The 18,972-nt window shown below is 40.1% G+C and overlaps 1 protein-coding gene across 4 annotated transcripts in view; it reads left to right on the top strand.

Moving 5' to 3' along the window:
* The window catches only part of DUS2 (dihydrouridine synthase 2), a 51,784-nt gene that overhangs the window by 1,795 nt on the left and 31,017 nt on the right, over positions 1-18,972 (top strand). Inside the window, exons 1-7 of one of the 4 annotated variants that reach the window (XM_075073790.1) lie at positions 4,482-4,510; positions 9,799-9,844; positions 10,610-12,991; positions 14,044-14,173; positions 15,370-15,461; positions 16,489-16,532; positions 17,617-17,681. In XM_075073790.1, coding sequence (XP_074929891.1) covers positions 14,167-14,173; positions 15,370-15,461; positions 16,489-16,532; positions 17,617-17,681 — 208 coding nt within the window. In that variant the 5' untranslated portion in view covers positions 4,482-4,510; positions 9,799-9,844; positions 10,610-12,991; positions 14,044-14,166. Of the gene's footprint in view, positions 1-4,367; positions 4,511-9,798; positions 9,845-10,609; positions 14,174-15,369; positions 15,462-16,488; positions 16,533-17,616; positions 17,682-18,972 lie in introns of those variants that run through there. The other 3 variants (XM_075073789.1, XM_032782898.2, XM_075073788.1) reach the window with 3 other exon arrangements.

Below are 18,972 nucleotides of genomic sequence, written 5' to 3'. Positions count from 1 at the left end.
GCTTCTTTGGGCTATTCACTGAGGTTCTGCTGATGTGTCACCTTTTGTCTGTGAATGATTTAAAATTAACCGGTCAGTTGTGTGAAAAATTGACTTTACACCCACAAGGGAGAGAACTGAAACCCTAATAATGAAATTCCAATAGGAAAGATAAAGAGGGACTCTCACAACAGTGAGATCCAAAGATGAAACACAATGGCAGAAAAATGTCAGGGAATGCTAGGTGAGATCAGTCTGTTGTACCAGACCCTTTCTCCCCCACAAGCCTCAGCCCTTACACCCAACCTCCCCTCCAAGCCTTCTGAACACCCATCCCACCGAGCCCCACCCAGCATTAGAATGCTTTGCTTGGTGGCTCATACCCTGTATTAGGCACAGCTGCTAGTCCCAGCTGGGCTGGGGGTGGGGAAGGAGCACAGTTCCCCTGCAGGGAGTGACTAGGTCAGACCCGTCCCCCCAGAAACTTTCCCTGGCTGCGGAAAGTGCTTCACCCCATCTCCCATTTCCTTTCCCCATTGCTACTTAGCCCCGGGGGAGCTGCTCCCCTGGCGGGCCAAGCCCCCCGCACTCAGACTCCCCTGCTGAGCTCTCCACACCTAGACCCCCCTGCTGAGCCCTAACCACATTCATCTGGATCCCCTGCAGAGTCCCATTGCCCCTGCATCCAGAACCCCACCACCAAGTCCCTGTGAATCCAGATTCTCCCTGCACCCGGACCCCCCACTGAGCCACTTCCACTCAGATTGCCCCACGTAGAACCCTCTCCCCCCTACACTAAGCCCCTCCGCACTTGGATCCTGCTGGGCTGAGCTCCCTGCCCACACCTGGTACTCCTGGCACAGGGGGGCAGGGCCCTGGGATGTGCTTCACCACCACCAGGGGTGGGGGGACCTGCAAGGTGATCTCCCACTTCTGTGGAGTCAGTGGCCTGTGTTCCTCACTGCCTTGCTGGAGCCTCCACATTTATTTATTGACAAATAAAATTTGCAAATTTTTCAGAATTTTAAAATAGTGTACATGGAATTTTTAATTTTTTTGGTGCAGAATTCTCTCAGGAGTAGTATGTAGCTGACTACAGCTGCTGTAACAGCTGGTTGTGAAAGAGGGCACCTGGACAGACAGTAAACAAGCATGATAAGGCTTTGGAGCTTGAACTCTGCACCTTCTGTTGCACCCAGCATCATGTAGGAAGCCCCGTGCAATTGCTGAAGAATTGGTGTGATGTGATCTCCATAGCTTTCTGCATCAGCTGGAAGTGACCCTGAAGTATAGCCCCAGCAGGAGAGTGTTGCAGTTCTCCAGTCTAGAAGTCTCAAAGGCGTGGACTGTTTGTTCATATAAATTCCATACCACTTCTTTTAGTCAGATAAACTGAGTTCTACTGTGTATATCAAACACAGAAAATAAACTGAAATAACATATTAAGGTTGCAAAGTGAAGCACTCAGAAGTAAGGAAATGCTGGAATTAAAGTTGTCTGTGTAACTTTAATTCATCCCTCTCTCGTGCATATAAGTTGTGATAGTCTTTAATTAGTCACATGGTATTTTTCCCATAGGATTCCTACCTCATTAAATGCACATAATGGATGGTAATCACTTGGCAGCTATTCAGTATTTTGTTTTCTCATTGTTCACTGTGCCCATATCTTATTTATTGCACATTACTGCAATCCTTCTCTGAAGACAGAATTAATAATCCCTTTATGGGTTTTTCTATGGTACCTGTTCACTGTAATGTTTGTGAAGCACTTGGACACTAATGAATTTATTTTCACAGGAGATCTGTGAAATGAGAGGGTATTATATCCCCATTTTACAGATGTGGGGACTGAGATTAACGTCAGACGCATCCATTAAGTTTGGGTACCCAACTGGAGATGCCTAGGACTGAGTTTTACAGGGCCCATAACATTATGTAGGACTCTGTGTTCACAGATCCAATTGAATTCAGTTGTAATTGTAAGTAAGTAATCACTTTTGCAGATCACATACCAAAGTTTCAAGTCAAGTATCCAGAAAATAAGCAACACATAGTTAGTGACCTCCTCTGAAAGGTTTTATTTTAAATGAGTTGCCTCGCATCATATTTCTGTGGCAGAGAGAATCCAGTTCACCAGGGCAGCATTCAGCTGCCTTAACCATGAGACAATACTTTCTCTTCCTGCAAGCCCCTGTTCAGTGACTATACAGCTTCTACAACAAATGAAGCAGGGGTCCTACAAACAAGTCTCCTTCATTGCATATCCCTTATTCATCCCCAGAGCAAGTCTATCCTATTCACTGAATGAGGCAGGAGTGTGTTGGAAAAAATGGTATGTAATTATGTAATTAAAGTTTGTATCATAATGCATATGCTTAAAGGAGTCAAAGTAAGGTTTCCCAGGCAACCTTAATTCTGGCAATTCCTAAATCTTATATTATCAACCCCTACATGGGTTATCAGTAGAGTTAGAACCTTTAGATCTACCATACACACCTCTGCCACTTGAGCTAATGGAGTAACTGATAGATGATTGTAATCCTATATGTGTACTAGCTATAGAGAGGAACAAGACACTTTGTCAGAGGGTTTCACAAGTATTTGGTGACAGCAGAAGAATGGTTAGACTCAGGCAGAAATCTTTGGTCCCATTGTAGGCTCTGGAAGGGAGTGTGCTGCAATGGGCACAGACCCTTCTGCTCATGCCTCCCAAGTTTTACCCTTTTGCCTTGTTCCCTCCACCCTGTTCCTGTCCTATTCTCCTCACACAGCCACTTCCACTCTCTACTTCTCAGGCTTCTCATGCCAGTCTGTTTGCCCAGACATTCTAAAGCAGGGGTCGGCAACCTATGGCACGCAAGCCAAAAGTGGCACGCAAGCTGATTTTTGATGGCACAAGACGGCAGGCTAAGCTGCTTAGCCCACCGCTGCTCTGCGGTTTCTGCTGCTGGCCCCTTGCCAGCTGGAGTCCTGCCACCGGTCCCACTCAGCACCCACTGCCAGCCTGGGGGAAGGAACCCCAGGCTGGCAGTGGGTTGAGACCCTGGCTGGCAGGAGCCGGTGGCCGGAACCCCAGAGCAGCGGTGGGCTGAGACACTCAGTCGCTGCTCTGGGGTTCCAGCTGCTGGCCCCTTGCCAGCTGAGGTCCCCGCCACAGCACCACTCACCTTGTTTCCAGTTGGAGTTCCACCGCAAGCCCCCTGCCAGACAAGGTCCAGGTCTCCAGCCCTGCCAGCTCCACTCACCTCAGCTGCCAATCTGGAGTTCCAGCTGCTGACTTCCTGCCAGCCGGTTAACAACTGATCACTCAGAAGCCTGTGTGTAGCTTAAAGTATCCAAATACGTGCCAGACATTGGAAAACTCAGCAAAGAAAAGCCAGGGCAAGGATCACACTAAATTGAGAGTATCTGCATTTTAATTTAATTTTAAATAAAGCTTCTGAAACATTTTGAGAACCTTGTTTACTTTACATATAACAGGAGTTTGATTATATAATATATAGACTTACAGAGAGACCACCTAAAAAACGTTAAAACGTATTACTGGCATGCGAAGCCTTAAATTAGAGTGTATAAATGAAGACTCGGCACACCACTTCTAGAAGGTTGCAGACCCCTGTTCTGAAGCCTTCCTCCACCTTATCCCCTGTTGTCTTACCCAGCCAATCTAAGTTCCTCCCTCCCCTAGCTCCTTGTCCAGTCTGTTTCTCCCATCTTCCTCCTAGTGTCTAGTTGCCCCTCTCTGCCACCATGCCTCATCAACAATGACTGTGTGCTCGCAGACAAGAGATGCACAGTGCGTCATGGAAGGGACTCCTCTCTGGGAGCGTGTGAGATGCTTTCATACACTAGTGTAAGCATGACAGCTGCCAGTGAGCCTGGTGTCCTTGCCAGTGGGCAGGGCTGGACGTGGTACAGCAATGCTGGAGTAGCTGACCGGGCTGGGTGCGGTTCCTGGTAGAACCCTGCAGCTCTGTGGACATCCACTTTATATCCATGGATATCCTCATCCCCAGATATAATTTTGTATCTCCATTGGACTCTAGTTATAAGTACACAGTAGTACTTATAAGGCTGGAAGTGAAGGCTCACCTGTTAGATGGTTGGCTTATAAGATCTTTTCTGTTAGATGGTTGGCTTATAAAACAGTCTTTGCTCCTTAGCAGTCAAATGCAGGGATTCTGAAGAAACTCATCTGAGAAAGTGAGATTTATCCCTTTAACTAGATCCATTTTCTATCAAAATGGCAACTTTTTTTAGTAATAAATTGTAGGTTTTAAAAAAAGCACGCAGGAATTTTGATGACAATGGGGGAGGGAAGTCTTGATTCTACATGTCCAGTGGCAGAGAGAATGTTTCTCTCATTTGTTTCACTTTGTGTTTCAGAGCATACAACAGAAGGAATGACTGTGAACACTCCAGCGCTCTGTTTCAGAAGCAAGAATATTCTTGCTCCCATGGTGCGGGTTGGAACATTACCAATGCGTCTTTTGGCTTTGGATTTTGGTGCTGATATTGTGTACTGTGAGGTATGAAGGCTAAAGAGATGGGGAAGGCTCTGTTTTCTTATGATACGTCAGTTTTATGAACAATATTGGTTTCTTAGTGCTCACTAGTCATATCCTCATAGATGTTAAAGGGATTAGCATTGTTACTGTATGGTCTTCAAACTTGCACATGTAGTCTTTTATTTTATTTAAAGTGAATTTTGTAATGCGGTATTGCACCACTGTGGGTTTGTCTCTAGTGGCTACAGTTTCAAGCTCAATGGAGTAAAAGTCACTTATGCTATTTGCTTCAAGATTTAGCTTCTCTAGGAACACAGAAAGACCCAGGATAGTGACCACTCATACATTTACAAGTACACGTCTGTTTTACAAGTTTTACTAAAGTTACAATTAAAGTTATGATTATGCATATATATAAAAATTCTATAAAGCCCTGTGCACAAGTTACGAATAGAGTTATACTCCCATCCTTAACAATATTCTTATGGTTTGATGGCTGCCTTGCCAATTGATCACTAGTGGAAGGATGGTTCCTGATGGAGTTTTCCATAGGAAGCTCAATTTTTCTAATCTAGACAACCTCTTTCTATAATATGATTCTCACTATACCTCATTAGCATTTACACAAATAGTGCACCTTGTGGTAAGGGCACGTGTTAGAAAAATGTGACTACCGGGTATCTTGTCAATAAAAAATTACTTTTACTGTTAATTTTTTGCAAGATCACCCATCGGTGCATCTTTTCCTGTAATCTTGTGTCATAGAGTCATTTTTTGGTCACTTACTTATTTCAAGCATTTCTTAAGCTAGTGGCCTAGTAACTAAGTTGACATTTTACAGGCCTCAGCCTATGGGCCTTGCATTTCAGCCCTACTTACTTAGATATCTAATACATACTTATCACTTCTAATTACTGATCAATCTTATACCTCTATAATCCTACAATTTACATCTCTGTAGCATACAACGATTATCTGTGATATAGCATATGAGTTAATTATAACATCATACAACACTCAATAAATTAATGATAAAATGGACAAATTGACTACACATGCATTCCCTTAATTTAGAAATTAACGTTAAGAGGGAATAGCTGGCCCAGGATATTGGTAGATATAGATCCTCTGATTATTATGAATCTAGCACAGGTTTGTCATGAAAGTTTATTTGATCACTGTTTGAGAACCTCAGTGAAAGGAACGTGGTGGTTTTATTTTAGTTGCAAATAGACAATTTTCCGTGAACAAAAGCCATCATCAGAACTAGCTCTAATTTTCACACTTGTTAGCATTCTTGGCGTAGAGGCAAAGGATTGAAGTGAGTGAGCCTTATGGGGTTGGTCTATAGTACTTCTGGGAGTGAGCCTTCCAGGCTGAGTAGACAGACTTGCGCTATCTTGGCTTGAGTGGCAGTTTCCAACCCCGTCTGCGGACACTCTCAGAAAGTAGCAGATAAGCTGGTGTACACGCAGTTTGAATCATAGAATATCAGGGTTGGAAGGGACCTCAGGAGGTCATCTAGTCCAACCCCCTGCTCAAAGCAGGACCAATCCCCAAACAGATTTTTGCCCCAGATCCCTAAATGGCCCCTTCAAGGACTGAATTCACAGCCCCGGGTTTAGCAGGCCTATGGTCAAACCACTGAGCTAGCCCTCCCTTGACTGGTACAACTCAGGATTTGGTCCTTAATAACATTACAACACTGAAACATATTTATCGTAAAAAAGAATCACAAGTTTATTATCAAAGGTTAAATTTTAAAAGAGAGCGAATAAGGCTGATAAGTGGAAACAGAAATGGCTACATATATAAAACAAAACATACAACGAAATCTTAGGTCTATACTTATTAGTAGTTCCATTTCCTATTTAATAAAGTAGATTTTCTCCCAAGGATTCAGTCTTTGACAGAGCTGCTTGTTTTCAGTTAAAACAAGGATCTGAACTTTCATGAACACTTCCAGCCTTCAAAGAATTTCCTCTGTGAATGGATAACAAAAAAGTGTTACTTATAGTTCAGTAAACCTTTTGTAATGCTGTCTGGTTTTAATCTGCTCTTCCCCCATGATTTCACATCCCCTTGTTGGTTGCATGTGCACATGGGGCTTCCATTTTATTGAATAATAATGATTAGTTTGCATCTGAAACAGAGGTGACTAAACATGTTTTGTCTGGCAAAGAACTTGTTTATGAACTCTGCCATGTTACAGATTTTAAAACATATTTTAAGTGTGTAAGTGTAACTCCTTATATAACATGTATACATTTATTTCACAGTGATATTACTGAAGAGTGTGTCACCAGCTTTCATTTGATACCTTACAAGAAACTATTGATTACTCCTGAAGGGATTCCATGCCAACAAATTAAAAATTATGCATACAATATTTTAAAACTCTGCAAAATGCTGCAAATTTTATTTGTCAGTAAATAAATTTGGGTCCAGCATGGCAGTGGGGAGCACAGGTTACTGGCTGCATTGAGGTGGGAGATCACCCTGAAGCCCCACTTCCACTGCTACAGAGACTCAGCAGTGAGGCTTCACCTGACACTGACACAGTGCAAGGGCTGGGCCTGCCCCAGAAACACCCCGGGGCCCTGTCCCTCTTCGCCAGGTGCACCAGATGTGGGTGAGCAGGCTTAGCCCAGCAGGATCCAAATGTGGGGTGAGAGGTTTCTGTGTGGGCAATCTGTAAGCAGGGAGCTCAGTGGTAGATCTGGATGTAGAGAGGCTTGTTGGGGTGTTCCAGGTGCAAGGCAGTGGGATTCTGCAAGGATCCAGGTGAAGGTGCTAGGGTTCAGGAGGGCGGGGTTGGGTGTGGGGAGATGGGGCTCAGCAGGGGGTGTCGGGGTACAGGGGGTGCCGGATGTGGGGTTTGATGGGTTGGGGGTCCAGGTGCAGCTGGTTAGGAATCAGTGTGGTGGGGGTCTGGGTGTGGGGGGCTAGTCGGAGGAGTCCAGGTGGGGTCCGGGTAGGGCTTGTCACGGTGAGGGTTAGATGGGCCTGCTTAATGGGGGAGCCCGAGCTGCTGCTGTCGAAGAGATGCAATGCACCGGGCTCCCACTTCCCCCTATGATTCCCCTATCCCCTTTTCTTCTCCATCCCCCATCCCTCATTCCCACATTCCCCCTTCTCCGCCCTATTCCATGCCCCCCTTCCTTCCTTTCCCACTGCCTCTGTCCCACCTTCCCTCATTTCCCCCACCCCTCCCTTACCAACCTCACTGTGGGTACTCACTGTTACACAGAGTAGAAAACAGGAAGGCTCCCAGCATGCAGAAGGGGAGCATGACTGGCACTAGGACAGTCAGTGGGAGCTGAGAGACAGCCTCCTTCAGCTGGGCACCTCTGCGCTTATAGAATGAGAGGGAAGCAGTGGCATGTTACCCCGTGTACCCCCCCATGCCTTGCCTCTGTTTGGAGGGGCAGCCCCCCAAAAAACTGCACCCATGGTTGCGAAGTCCCGCAGGATCCCCCCACAAGTAATTGATGGATAAATACTGTGAAAGCAGTATGTTAACTGTAGTGAGCTTGTCTGACCTGATAGAAGTTACTGTTACAGAACAGTGAGTCCTTTGCCAGTTGGCATGAAGAAGTTCTGAGGGTCACACTTCCCCTCTTACAGTGAGGCAGCGGGGTCAGGCACTGGCTGTTCCATAGGCTTTGGGTCATAACCCTCTTGCCTGGACCAGTTGTCTGCCACAACATTTTTTCTTCCCTTAATATGCACAGTTTTCATGTCATATTCTTGGAGGGTTATGCTCCAGTGTAGCCGTTTTGGAATAGTCTCTTGAGGGTTGCATCACATCTTATAATACCCCACGATACCCTTCAGAGGCCTTGTCTACACAGGGACACTTGGGGAAGTTAATCCAAATTAATTAAAGGTGTGAATTTAAATTGGATTACTTAAACCACATTAAACTCGTGTGCAGATGCTCTTATGCAGAATTGAAGTGGACTTAATTTGATTTAGTGTAGTTCACTTTAGAAGTGAATGTAGTTCACCCTTCTGAATGTCCCTGTGTAGAGAAGACCAGAGAAGACATCATGCCCAGTTCATAGATGGGGAACTGAGACACAGATGACTTGCCCAACGCCATGCTGAAAGTCTGGCAGAGTTAGGAGTTGAATGCAGGTTTGTGTCCCAGTCCAGGGGAATATGCTGAATCAGTTCATACTCTAGATCCTCTGCCCAAACATACCCTTTTACTGGCTGCCCATGCTAATTTTCTGGATCGTACCTGCTGGCTTTGGGTTCCTTAGCAAAATAGTGTTGTGGATTGCCTGTGCTACCAAAATGCCCTTTTAGGCTGCGCTTCCTGCCGTCTGGGGTCTTGAAGCTTGGATTTCCAGCACAGAAGCCTGCAGAAAAGAACCTATACATTTTAATTCCCAGGCTGAGACACTTTGTATAGTTACAGCCTGTAGCTTTACCATACAAATTAGAAGTCCTGAAAAATTGATTCTGTAATAGAAATACTGGTAAATCCTTTGTTGATTGTGGAATGGCCATTGTGATAGCTTTCAAAATTATCACAGGATATGAAAGTGTCCTTCTAGAAAAGAAAGGACCGATCACAATAGAGTGGGAACTTTTATCTGTAGATAATGTAGGCTCTCAGTTCATTATAATCTTCATACAATTTTGTCTTCCATGTTCCTTAACTGTTTGACTTTCTCTTGTCTTCTAAAATAGGTTGGTTTTCTGTATGATATAGAGTTTGACCTTGACTAGATAGTTTAAGCAAAGACAAAAAATATTTTTTTGTTTTTGCCTCATTTAATGGCTATTGGATAGTGAAGAAATGGAGAAAAGTTGTCAGTAGAATCTAATTCTTTCAGCATTTGAGAATATCTCCAGGAAACTGCATAGTTTCTCCGATCTAGAGAGGTGGGTCCTGGACTTCTCATCAAGGTAATGCTCCTGTACTTTGCTGATGAGAGGTTGCCTCTTTTTGTTTCAGCCTCTGAGTAATAGGATTAGTCTCCTGGCTATAGGTGTCTGGTCACTTTTTACCCCAAGCTCTAGAATTACCATAGGGTAGTTGATTAGATGGGTCACTGATCTAGTCTACTGTTATAACATTTCTGTACATATGATTATGAAATCTAATTGTGGTCATGACCTACTGTATTTTATACTGTGTCTTTAATTTTCATTCATGTCCTTTTGTGCTGTTTCTCTAGAGCTGAAATATAGTATCTCTCATAAGAGGCAAATTAACCTTACTTTGATAAACTTGCTAGTTTATTTTTATTTAGTTTTTTAATTCAGTTACATATATTTCTGATCCTTATTCTTAGGAGCTGATTGACATAAAGATGGTGCAGTGCAAAAGAGTTGTAAATGGCAAGTACAATATATTTTGATAAAAGCATTCAAGTACCCTTTTTTCGTTTCAGTAAATGATAAGAAATGCTCTGTTACTTTGTTATTTGGTAGCCAGAGACACTTAAGCAGTAGCTACAAGAGGTGTTAATATTCCCATTCCATTTAATAAACTGTTAGAGGGACACATTTGGGTTAAAAGAAATAGAAACTATAATTTCCTTACTGTTGTTCATAATTACGTAAAGTATTACAACTAAAAGAACAAGATCTAATTTTTTTTTGGCAACTTGCACATAATTGATGAAATCTTAGAAAATGACTTGTCATGCTTAATGAATTATATGAGTGTATATGTTCTCCAACAGTTGAGTCAGTTTGTTCAGCTTACAGCGGATATTTTGTTTTGGTCAGATTTTAGTTCTTTCTGTCATAACAATAGTAAAGTTTCCATAACTGAAACTTCAGTTGATAATTTGATTGGTGTCTCATTATATAGAATAGAGTCCAGCTCCCTTTGCAATGGATATATGAAGCTAACAGAACTGAAAGCATATTTAGTAATGTTTACAGATAGAATTTGAAGACTGGGACTGATCGATTTTTTTGTTTTTGAATGAGAAATGTTTTGATAAAAAAAGTCTCCTTTTTGTCATGGGAAATTAGCACAAAAAATGTGGGATTTTTTACAAGTTTTCTGGTTTTCAACTGAACTGGAAAAATAATTAGTCTTTTTAAATGTATAATTTCATCCCTATTCGCTCCTTTCTCCTCTTCCTCTTTTAGTGGCAAAATGGAAGAAAGGACAATAAAAAAGAGAGAAGGAGACGGGGGAAAGGAAGAAAATTACTGTGGGGTTGTGAAATGAGGGTTAAAGGAAAAATGAAACTAAGGGAACAATGTTTGAAACTGAGAATTTTCAAAGAAGTCTTTCAAACAAAGTTTCTAATAAAGAAAATATTGTTCCATATCAAAACCTGCAAAATTAAAATAACTTACAAACTCTTGTAGAAAATATTGACGTCAATTTTAATTGTGCTCCTACTTTTGACCAGCTCTACTGAGGAAACATTGAGAGCGTCTGTGTTGAATTATAGATTCAAATTAAAGTATTTACAATTATGTGCACTTTTACCATTTAAACTGAAGTGGTTTTAAGTGCACTCAGTGCTCATATTTCCATTAAATGTATGCTTCTATATATTCAAACTTATTGGTGCTGAATAAACATCCTCCTTACTAACTTTTATTGGGAGAACTCCAGTAAGCTATATCACCTTTACAGTTAGTCTTCTGATTAAAAATATAATTATTACAGCTGAAATACAATGGGCTTTGGGTTGTTTTTTGGTGAGAAAACCTGGAGGCAATTATTAGAACATACGTTGGAACACACAGACATTCATGTTCACAAATACCTATACCAAGCAGTTTCTCTTTAATGTGATAGCTCAGAGGGACACTCAGGGACAGTAGTCTTCAACATATTGCTATTTTCAGTGTAGGTCAGTTTTTTGAGCTCTTGCCTTGGCTATTTGGCTTGCCCCTCCCCCCATTCGTAAGCTGAAAACCTACAATTCCTATACTGTTTTAAGGTACATAACAGTGAATATCACAGTAATGGTGCTGTACAACCCAAAAAAGCACATGCTGAAATTTTTGACTATCGTGTAAACATGTAGCAAACTGGGTCTAGATTTGTTTTGTTTTATTAATGTTTATGTGTTACTAACAGTTAGTTGAAAAGAAAAGATGAACCTGACTTGTTTGAAGATGAAAACGGGGTGACAAAGGTGTATGTCAATTTTTAGGTTTCAGAATCTTCAACTAAAATAGTAGCTTCCACTTTGGTACAGTGTCTAATGCAATGGGGTCCTGACCTGGTTGCCCTCTAGGTGCTACTGCAACATAAATTTCAAATAATGAGTAGTGACTGCATGAAAAGGGTGAGGAACTGGACCAGAAACAAGGCAGAGCATAGATATTAATGGACCAGATGGAACACATTCTATATAGATTTATAGTTAATATAGTCCCGTTGGCTATAATGAATTTTTCTGTGTAAATCATTACAAGATGACCCAGTTTATGTTAACAGTTTGAATAAGAAGGGCTTAACTGACCCTTCTGAAAGAAAATAAAATTTGAGTCTACAAGTATATGCTTATAAGAAATGAGATTCGTCCCAGTGTGAAGGATCCCCACAAAGATCTATACACCTCTCTACCCTTCAAAGTGGATCTTAAGAGATAGAGGGACTGGCACCTTCATCCTAAAGGTGTCAGGTGACACCGGCAATTATGATTTCTAAGGAATTTGTATATGGTGTGGTGTATTAGTATACTTTATCTAATATTATTCATACTTTTGTGAAGAGACCACATTTGTTTTTCTCAGTTGCTGAAGCCAGATGTCAATCTATTTCATCTATATTTATAATGATGTTTCATTAGGATGTTCTAGGTGGCATCTGTCAGCTTAATCACATGAAAACTGTTTCTGCATAATAAAATTCTTTAATGTTCCAACTAAACCTTGGAGTCAGTTTGCTAATTTTTATATTAGCAAGTTATTGGCTAAAAAATTGTATTTTTTTTCCCCCATCAAACTTAGAGATTCATGGAATTCAATCCAAAAAAGGCAATTGTGATCCTGTAGTTTAATCTCCTATATAACACAGGCTGTAGAACTTCCCCAAAATAATTCCTAGAGCAGATCTTTTAGAAAAATATCCAATCTTGATTTTAAAATTGTCAGCGAAGGAGAATCCACCACAACCCCTGGTTAAATTGTTCCAATAATTAATTGCTCCCAGTGTTAAAAATAAAAATAAAAAATTCTGCCTTTTTTTCCATTTTGAATTTGTCAGGCTTCAACTTCCAACCATTGGATTGTGTTATGCCTTTCTCTGCTAGATTGAAGAGCCCATTATTAAATGTTTGTTCCTCTTGTATAAACTTCAATCAAGTGACCCCTTAATCTTCTCTTTGTTAAACTGTAGGTTGAGCTCCTGTAGTCTATCACTGTAAAGCATGTTTTGTAATCCTTTAATCATTCTCATGGCTCCTCTCTAAACCCTCTCCTATTTATCCACATCCTTGTTGAATTGTGAACACCAGAACTGGACACAGTATTCCAGCAGCGGTCGCACCAGTGCCGAATACAGAGGTAAAAAAACCTCTACTCCCTACTTGAGATTTCACTGTTTATGCAGTCACAGCTTTCACTTTGAACACTTGGAGTTGTGGTTTTCAACCTTTTATCCTGCTGTTAACCCTCACTGAATCACTTTTTCTTTTCCGTGATCCCATATGTACTACTTGCAGCCAGTCCTCAGTTGCACCTCAGAATCCTTTGTGCCATTTTCCATGAGAACCAATAGAGTGTTTTATGGGTGCATTTGGTATCTGAGGACTGCTTTCAAGTGGTTAAGGAAAACAGGATGAGGAGAACCATTTGCTTGTGGCCACATTTTTAGAACCTCTCACCTACATTAATGAACATAAGCCAAAGTGAGCTTTGGTGTAAGTGGGTGCTATTTCCATTGAAACCAAAATGGAACTGCTCCTACTTAAAGCATGGCTTAATTGGCCCCATAATGGGAGTAGGGAAGGGGACGTTGGAGATATTTTCTCCAGCCCACTTTAATATAGGAATATCAGCAGTTCTGTAAAGGTAAAATTAGTTACTGTATTTTAATATATAATAATCTATAAAAATATTCAGTCTGAATGAGTAGAAAAATAAAATATTAAATCAATGTTACTTACAGCTTCTCAGTGGCTTGTCTGTTTTTGTTTTGATCATGGAGTTAAATTCAGTTGTTCTATACTCAAATGAATTTACTGTATTAAATTCAAGGCTTCATAACACAGGCAATTCTCATTAAGACCTTTTATCAAGAAGATTTTGGAATCTGTTAATTTCTGTAGGCTAATACAAGTCACTGTTTTGCTGTACGTACCTCTCTTCACAAATGTTTTAGAATACTGCAGTAATCCTTTTTGATTTAGCACATGGATTTTGCAGTAATCTCAACTGCAGTCCTTCCCAGAGAACCTGGCAGTGTTTTGGGGAGAGGAAGAATGCTATGTATGCTTTCAGTAAATTACATAAATTTGAGATGCCATCAGGTTAGCTTGGGCTCGGAATGTTTTCTAAAAACAAGGTTTAAAAAAATTGAATTTTTTTCAGTTGGATTGAAGTCGTTTTAATTCTAGTATAGAGTGACGGTAGGAGATGTCTGGAGTCCAGCATTCTCCTGGGGTATCCATAAGCAACACTGCAGCATTATGCCTGGTGATTGAGAACTGGAGAGTGAAAGTGACTAGTTCACATGCATTATGCAAGGTGAGAGAAATTCATGAATATTAAAAGTTCACATTTTAAAATACTTCTCGCTCTTATTAGAAATAGAAAGAAATTAAACCTATTAACCCAAATGTTAAAGCTCCAAGTGGCTTTGACATAGCTTACAAAGGCAATTAATAAAACTAGTAACTGTAGTTTACTCCAGGATCTACACATCTTTACACAGGCTTTAATCCTTAAGCCACTCCCTCTCCAAAAGCCTTGGCATGGCCTGAAAATCAACAGATCTATTTTTTGTTTTGTTTTTGCCAGAACTTGGCCTAGATTTTAAAGGCAAGGCCGCCTCATAATGAAGGCTGTACCATCAGCTTCTCCTCTGAATCAAGAGAGGGATCCAGTTCAGGTTCTTGCACTAATTGTGTGTGTATCACTATGGCATCAGAGAGAGATGGACAGTCCCTCAGTAGTCAGATTGTAAGACATTTAGGGCTTTTAAAAAACAAAAAAATACCTTAAGCTGGAATGGGAAACTGTTGGGGAGCCAGTGCAGAAGATAAGAGTCCATGTCAGTTGGTAAGCACAGCCAACCAAATAGGCTGCCTCTGGTTCTGCATCACCTTCAGCCTCCTGGTTGGCTTAAGGTGCATTGCAGTAGGTTACAGTTATGTTAGCAGCATTGACCAAGGAATTAAAAAAAAATACATATTTCAACATAACATTGTCTTTAGAAAAGCTAGCCACAGCGCATCACTAAGAGACAGAGCAGAAGAACTGCTCTAGCCATTCGGGGAAATAACTTTTATAGTTGTTTCTATGTATGCTTTCATAAACAAGTTTTTGTTAAAATTTAAGTAACTTCAGGTTGATAGTTTAGACTCATGAACTAGGACATTCAACAGTAAGTTTTGCATTTCACCCCTATTCTAAAACCACTGTTTTTTCACAAATATCTGTGTGAGGGAAACAGCATTGATTGTAACGCTTAATTGTCCGTTCTGTTAATTTGTATTACAACCTAATGAACTTTTCAGTCTAGCTGATTTTGCATGTATGACTCAACTCTGCAGTGTTTCTTGATAAACTTTGATTCTGACATTGAGGTCTACAGCTTTATTTGATAGAATGTCATTTATATGCACATTGTATATTTTTAATTGCTTCACCTGGCTTATTTTGTGATTATATTTAGCAAATTATTTTCTCCCAATTTTGTGTCTCTCTCCTATTTCATACAGAGGTGCTTGAAACAGTGGACTTTGTAGCTCCTGACGAAAGAGTTGTTTTCAGAACGTGTGAGAGAGAGAGAGATTGCGTTGTCTTTCAAATGGTAAGAAACCAAGAACAGTTACATTTCTGATCTCAAAGTAGATTAATTTTACTAGCACTGTACTGTTTACATATGTCTAAGTGTAGCTCTGTGTCAGATGTTAAGTAGCTCCCAGATTTCTTAACTAGGGCTAATCTTTCTGGACTCTAATTTCACGCTGATTGCATTGGAGGATTTCTAAACTAATTGTATACAAGCTACATTACATACAAGCATACACAGCATAGATGTATATATTGTGTATATTGTGGGACACAGATGTAGCTTATTTCTACACCATGTTATTTTAGCTATATGTTCGAACATACTAGTACCAAAACTAAATTACAGTGAAATGTGATCTTACCATTGTTTGTAATTTCATTAAATAGAACTTATAGCTAGACATCATTTGTGTTTAGTAGTTTTAGTAACATTTAGCACTTATTTTTATCAACATTTTTTGTTTTCCTTGTTCATTCATTCAGTTAACTGGTTCATTTGCATGTGTCAATCCTGTAAATAACAGTGATGTTTAACATTTCACAGTGCCATACACTTCACACAAGAAAGAAGGACATTGTTCCTGCCCCAAATAATATAAGTTTTAGACAACGCAAGCAAGGGTTGGTGGGCAAGGATTACAGAGCTACAGTCACTGAGTTCTCAGTTTAGGCATGTCTCTGTCATGGTGGTTCAGCTAAGATTTCCATATTTATAAGAAAAAGGGACAATATTTATTGTGAACATAATGTTTTTATTAGATTAAAACAAATTCAGTCTTGACTTTTAAAATGCAGGACAACATTTGTGTTATATGATGAGCCCTGATCCTGCAAAGATTTAAGTACATTCTTAACTTCACACACTATGCTGACTTCGGATACGTCTTTAACTGACTAATTTTGCTATCTAGTAGTGGATCTCTGTCAGATGATACATATACCTACTCTAAAAGGTGTATAAACAGTGTATATCTACACAAAAACATTTATTATAAACCAGAATCAAGTGAACAAATATTGATTACATCCTTTTTGCCCCACAGGGATCAGCAGATGCTGAGAGAGCCTTGGCTGTAGCCAAGCTTATGTAAGTTCTCATAGACTCTTACCTGAAAATAATTTCTTTCCCTGTAGCTTGCTGAGGTGTAATTTAATTTATAAAGACTAGTTTTCAGTTTTAGCCAAATGCAGCTATCATTTGAAACCAGGCACTGAAAACTTCTGATGCAGTTTGATGTATTTTTCCCTAGTGTGTTTTATTTGTACTATTGTTACTGACATTAGTTATATTTATCAGTTATTTATAAGCCTTTTCAAGGGGACACTAATATTTTTAAAGGTCAGAAGTAAGGTATGAGAGTCTTAGCAGACCTCCTAGGAAAAACAAAAGTTCCGCATCCCTCTAAGAGTTAAAGGAGCTGCTCAGCAAGTTGCAGCAGGGTTCACCATCTAGAATGATCAGTGAGGGAACAGCATGAACTGGCTGTACTCTTGCTCCCATTAGCAGTAATGATTTTTTTTTCAAGGCAGTAGCTGCTCAAGCAATTACTTTTCATGCGAGTGACTGCTGTGCAACTTTGTAATAGGCATGCCAGGTCTCTGTCCTTGAGGTGTTTTCTTCTGGGTGCTGCACACCTGCTGACAAAGCCCTATTGATCAATTTCTTGTATTCTTTGTGATTTAAAATCTCTCAACCAGATGTGTTAAGTAGAAGAAAAACAATTGAAGTTTTGCTTCAGTGGGGTGAGGAATGTAACTTTTAAACCCACATAAGATCTCCTGAGAAATCATGAGAAATTTTTCTTATTTATTTTTTGAAAAATGATATAAAACAATATGTTGCAGGGTTTGAGTCTGTGGGGAGAACATCCTAACTATGTTTGTTCCCTAAGACTCACTAAGAGTTTTTGAATTCTTCAATAAAGGCAAATGAAGTTCTTATATACGTATTGAAATGGCTTTGGAGACCACTGTACAAGTATACACAAAATTTAAACTAGTGAGGAGATAAAAGAAAAGATTCAGTGGTTTGGAAAAAATATCCAAACTTCAAATTCTCATCTAAACTCTTGAGGATGGAAAACTCATGCGAGCAGGCTCTCTGGCAAGATGCTTTTTTCCTTTTTCTAGTCTGAAATATTTATGGGGATTTTTTGTTCTTGTCTTTTCAGAGAGAATGATGTAGCTGGGATTGATGTCAACATGGGCTGTCCAAAAGAATATTCTACTAAGGCAGGTTGATTTTAATCTCTTTAAATATTCTCTTTTCCTGCTTAAGAGACACAGGATGCAACACATGTTCTGCTTTTCTGGTTCTGGCAAGTTATTTGATTTTCTCTGTTCTGAATGTTGTGAATGTTCAATTATTTGTAGTTGCAGTGAGTCATTCTACTCTTGGCTGCAACTGTGATCTTTTGTCCTTATTTTGAATTGTTAACTGTATTTGTCCAGACCATTAGAAATATCAGACCAGCCATTTTATTGTTGCTCCCTTTTCTCTGATTTGTTAGCCTGCAAGGCCTCAAATTTTGACTATTTAAATTAGCAGGAGAAATTAATGAAACTCAGGTATTTCCTAGGTGCACTCCTGCTTATTTACAAAAAATATACACACAGTCATCTTTCCCTGAACATAGTAGGAACAAAGAGGAAGCAGTTTCCTTGAACAGAATTTCAAGTCCCTTTCCAGCCAGTATTTTGCTCAAAAAGAATCTCTCTGTCGGCTTCCTCCTAGGGCCATGTTCAAAGTGCTTCTCTCGCTGTCTGCTGGCTTATCTGCTTTTGTGCCCCCTGCCCTTTTCCACTGCAGTCCAATCAATCTCCCTGTTTCTATTATCAATAAACAAAAGAGAATTTCATTGCTTGCTCACTTAGGGTGAATGAAAGGCTGCCAGAATACTCTCCAGCATGACATCATGATTGGAAGGTTCTCTTCAGCTTAAACAATATTTCATCTTTAGGGATGCAGCGGCTTCAGAAAGCTGCACATGCTGGCTGTTCATCAGACCAATCTATTCACAGGAATAACTAGGTTGTTGCATGAACAGAAAAGCAGGGAAGCTTTGCTCTAAATAGATGTAATGTTTCTGGGGCTAGAGGACAGAGGTGCTTAAGGTGACCCCTGACTTCAGTGCATTGCAATTTTCTATTGGAAGGTTACAAAACACCAAAATCTCAGCCTTCTGGTTATCGCTATTGGCTAAAGAAATTTAGTTTGGTATTTCAACTTCCTTTAAATGAAATATATTGGGTCTTTTGGATCATTTCTGTTGTAGCACGGTGATGCAAATGAGTCTGACTTGCAGCATTCTTTAACTGTAGATATGAGAATTAGCATTAGCTTTGACTGGTATTTTAATTGCTGTTATCACTGTCAGTTGTAAAAGAAAAAACTAATATTTATTCCACTCTAACATGAAAAAGGGAACACCTCAAAATGCCTACATATAAAAGAATTATTTTATTAAATACGGAAATAGCAAATAGAATTAATGCTGTCATTCTCAGAGCCAAAAAATTATTTTATT

Source organism: Chelonoidis abingdonii, chromosome 19, assembly GCF_003597395.2.
Source record: "Chelonoidis abingdonii isolate Lonesome George chromosome 19, CheloAbing_2.0, whole genome shotgun sequence".
Classification (NCBI taxonomy): Eukaryota; Metazoa; Chordata; order Testudines; family Testudinidae; genus Chelonoidis; species Chelonoidis abingdonii.
This window is presented reverse-complemented; position numbering and strand designations above follow the sequence as displayed.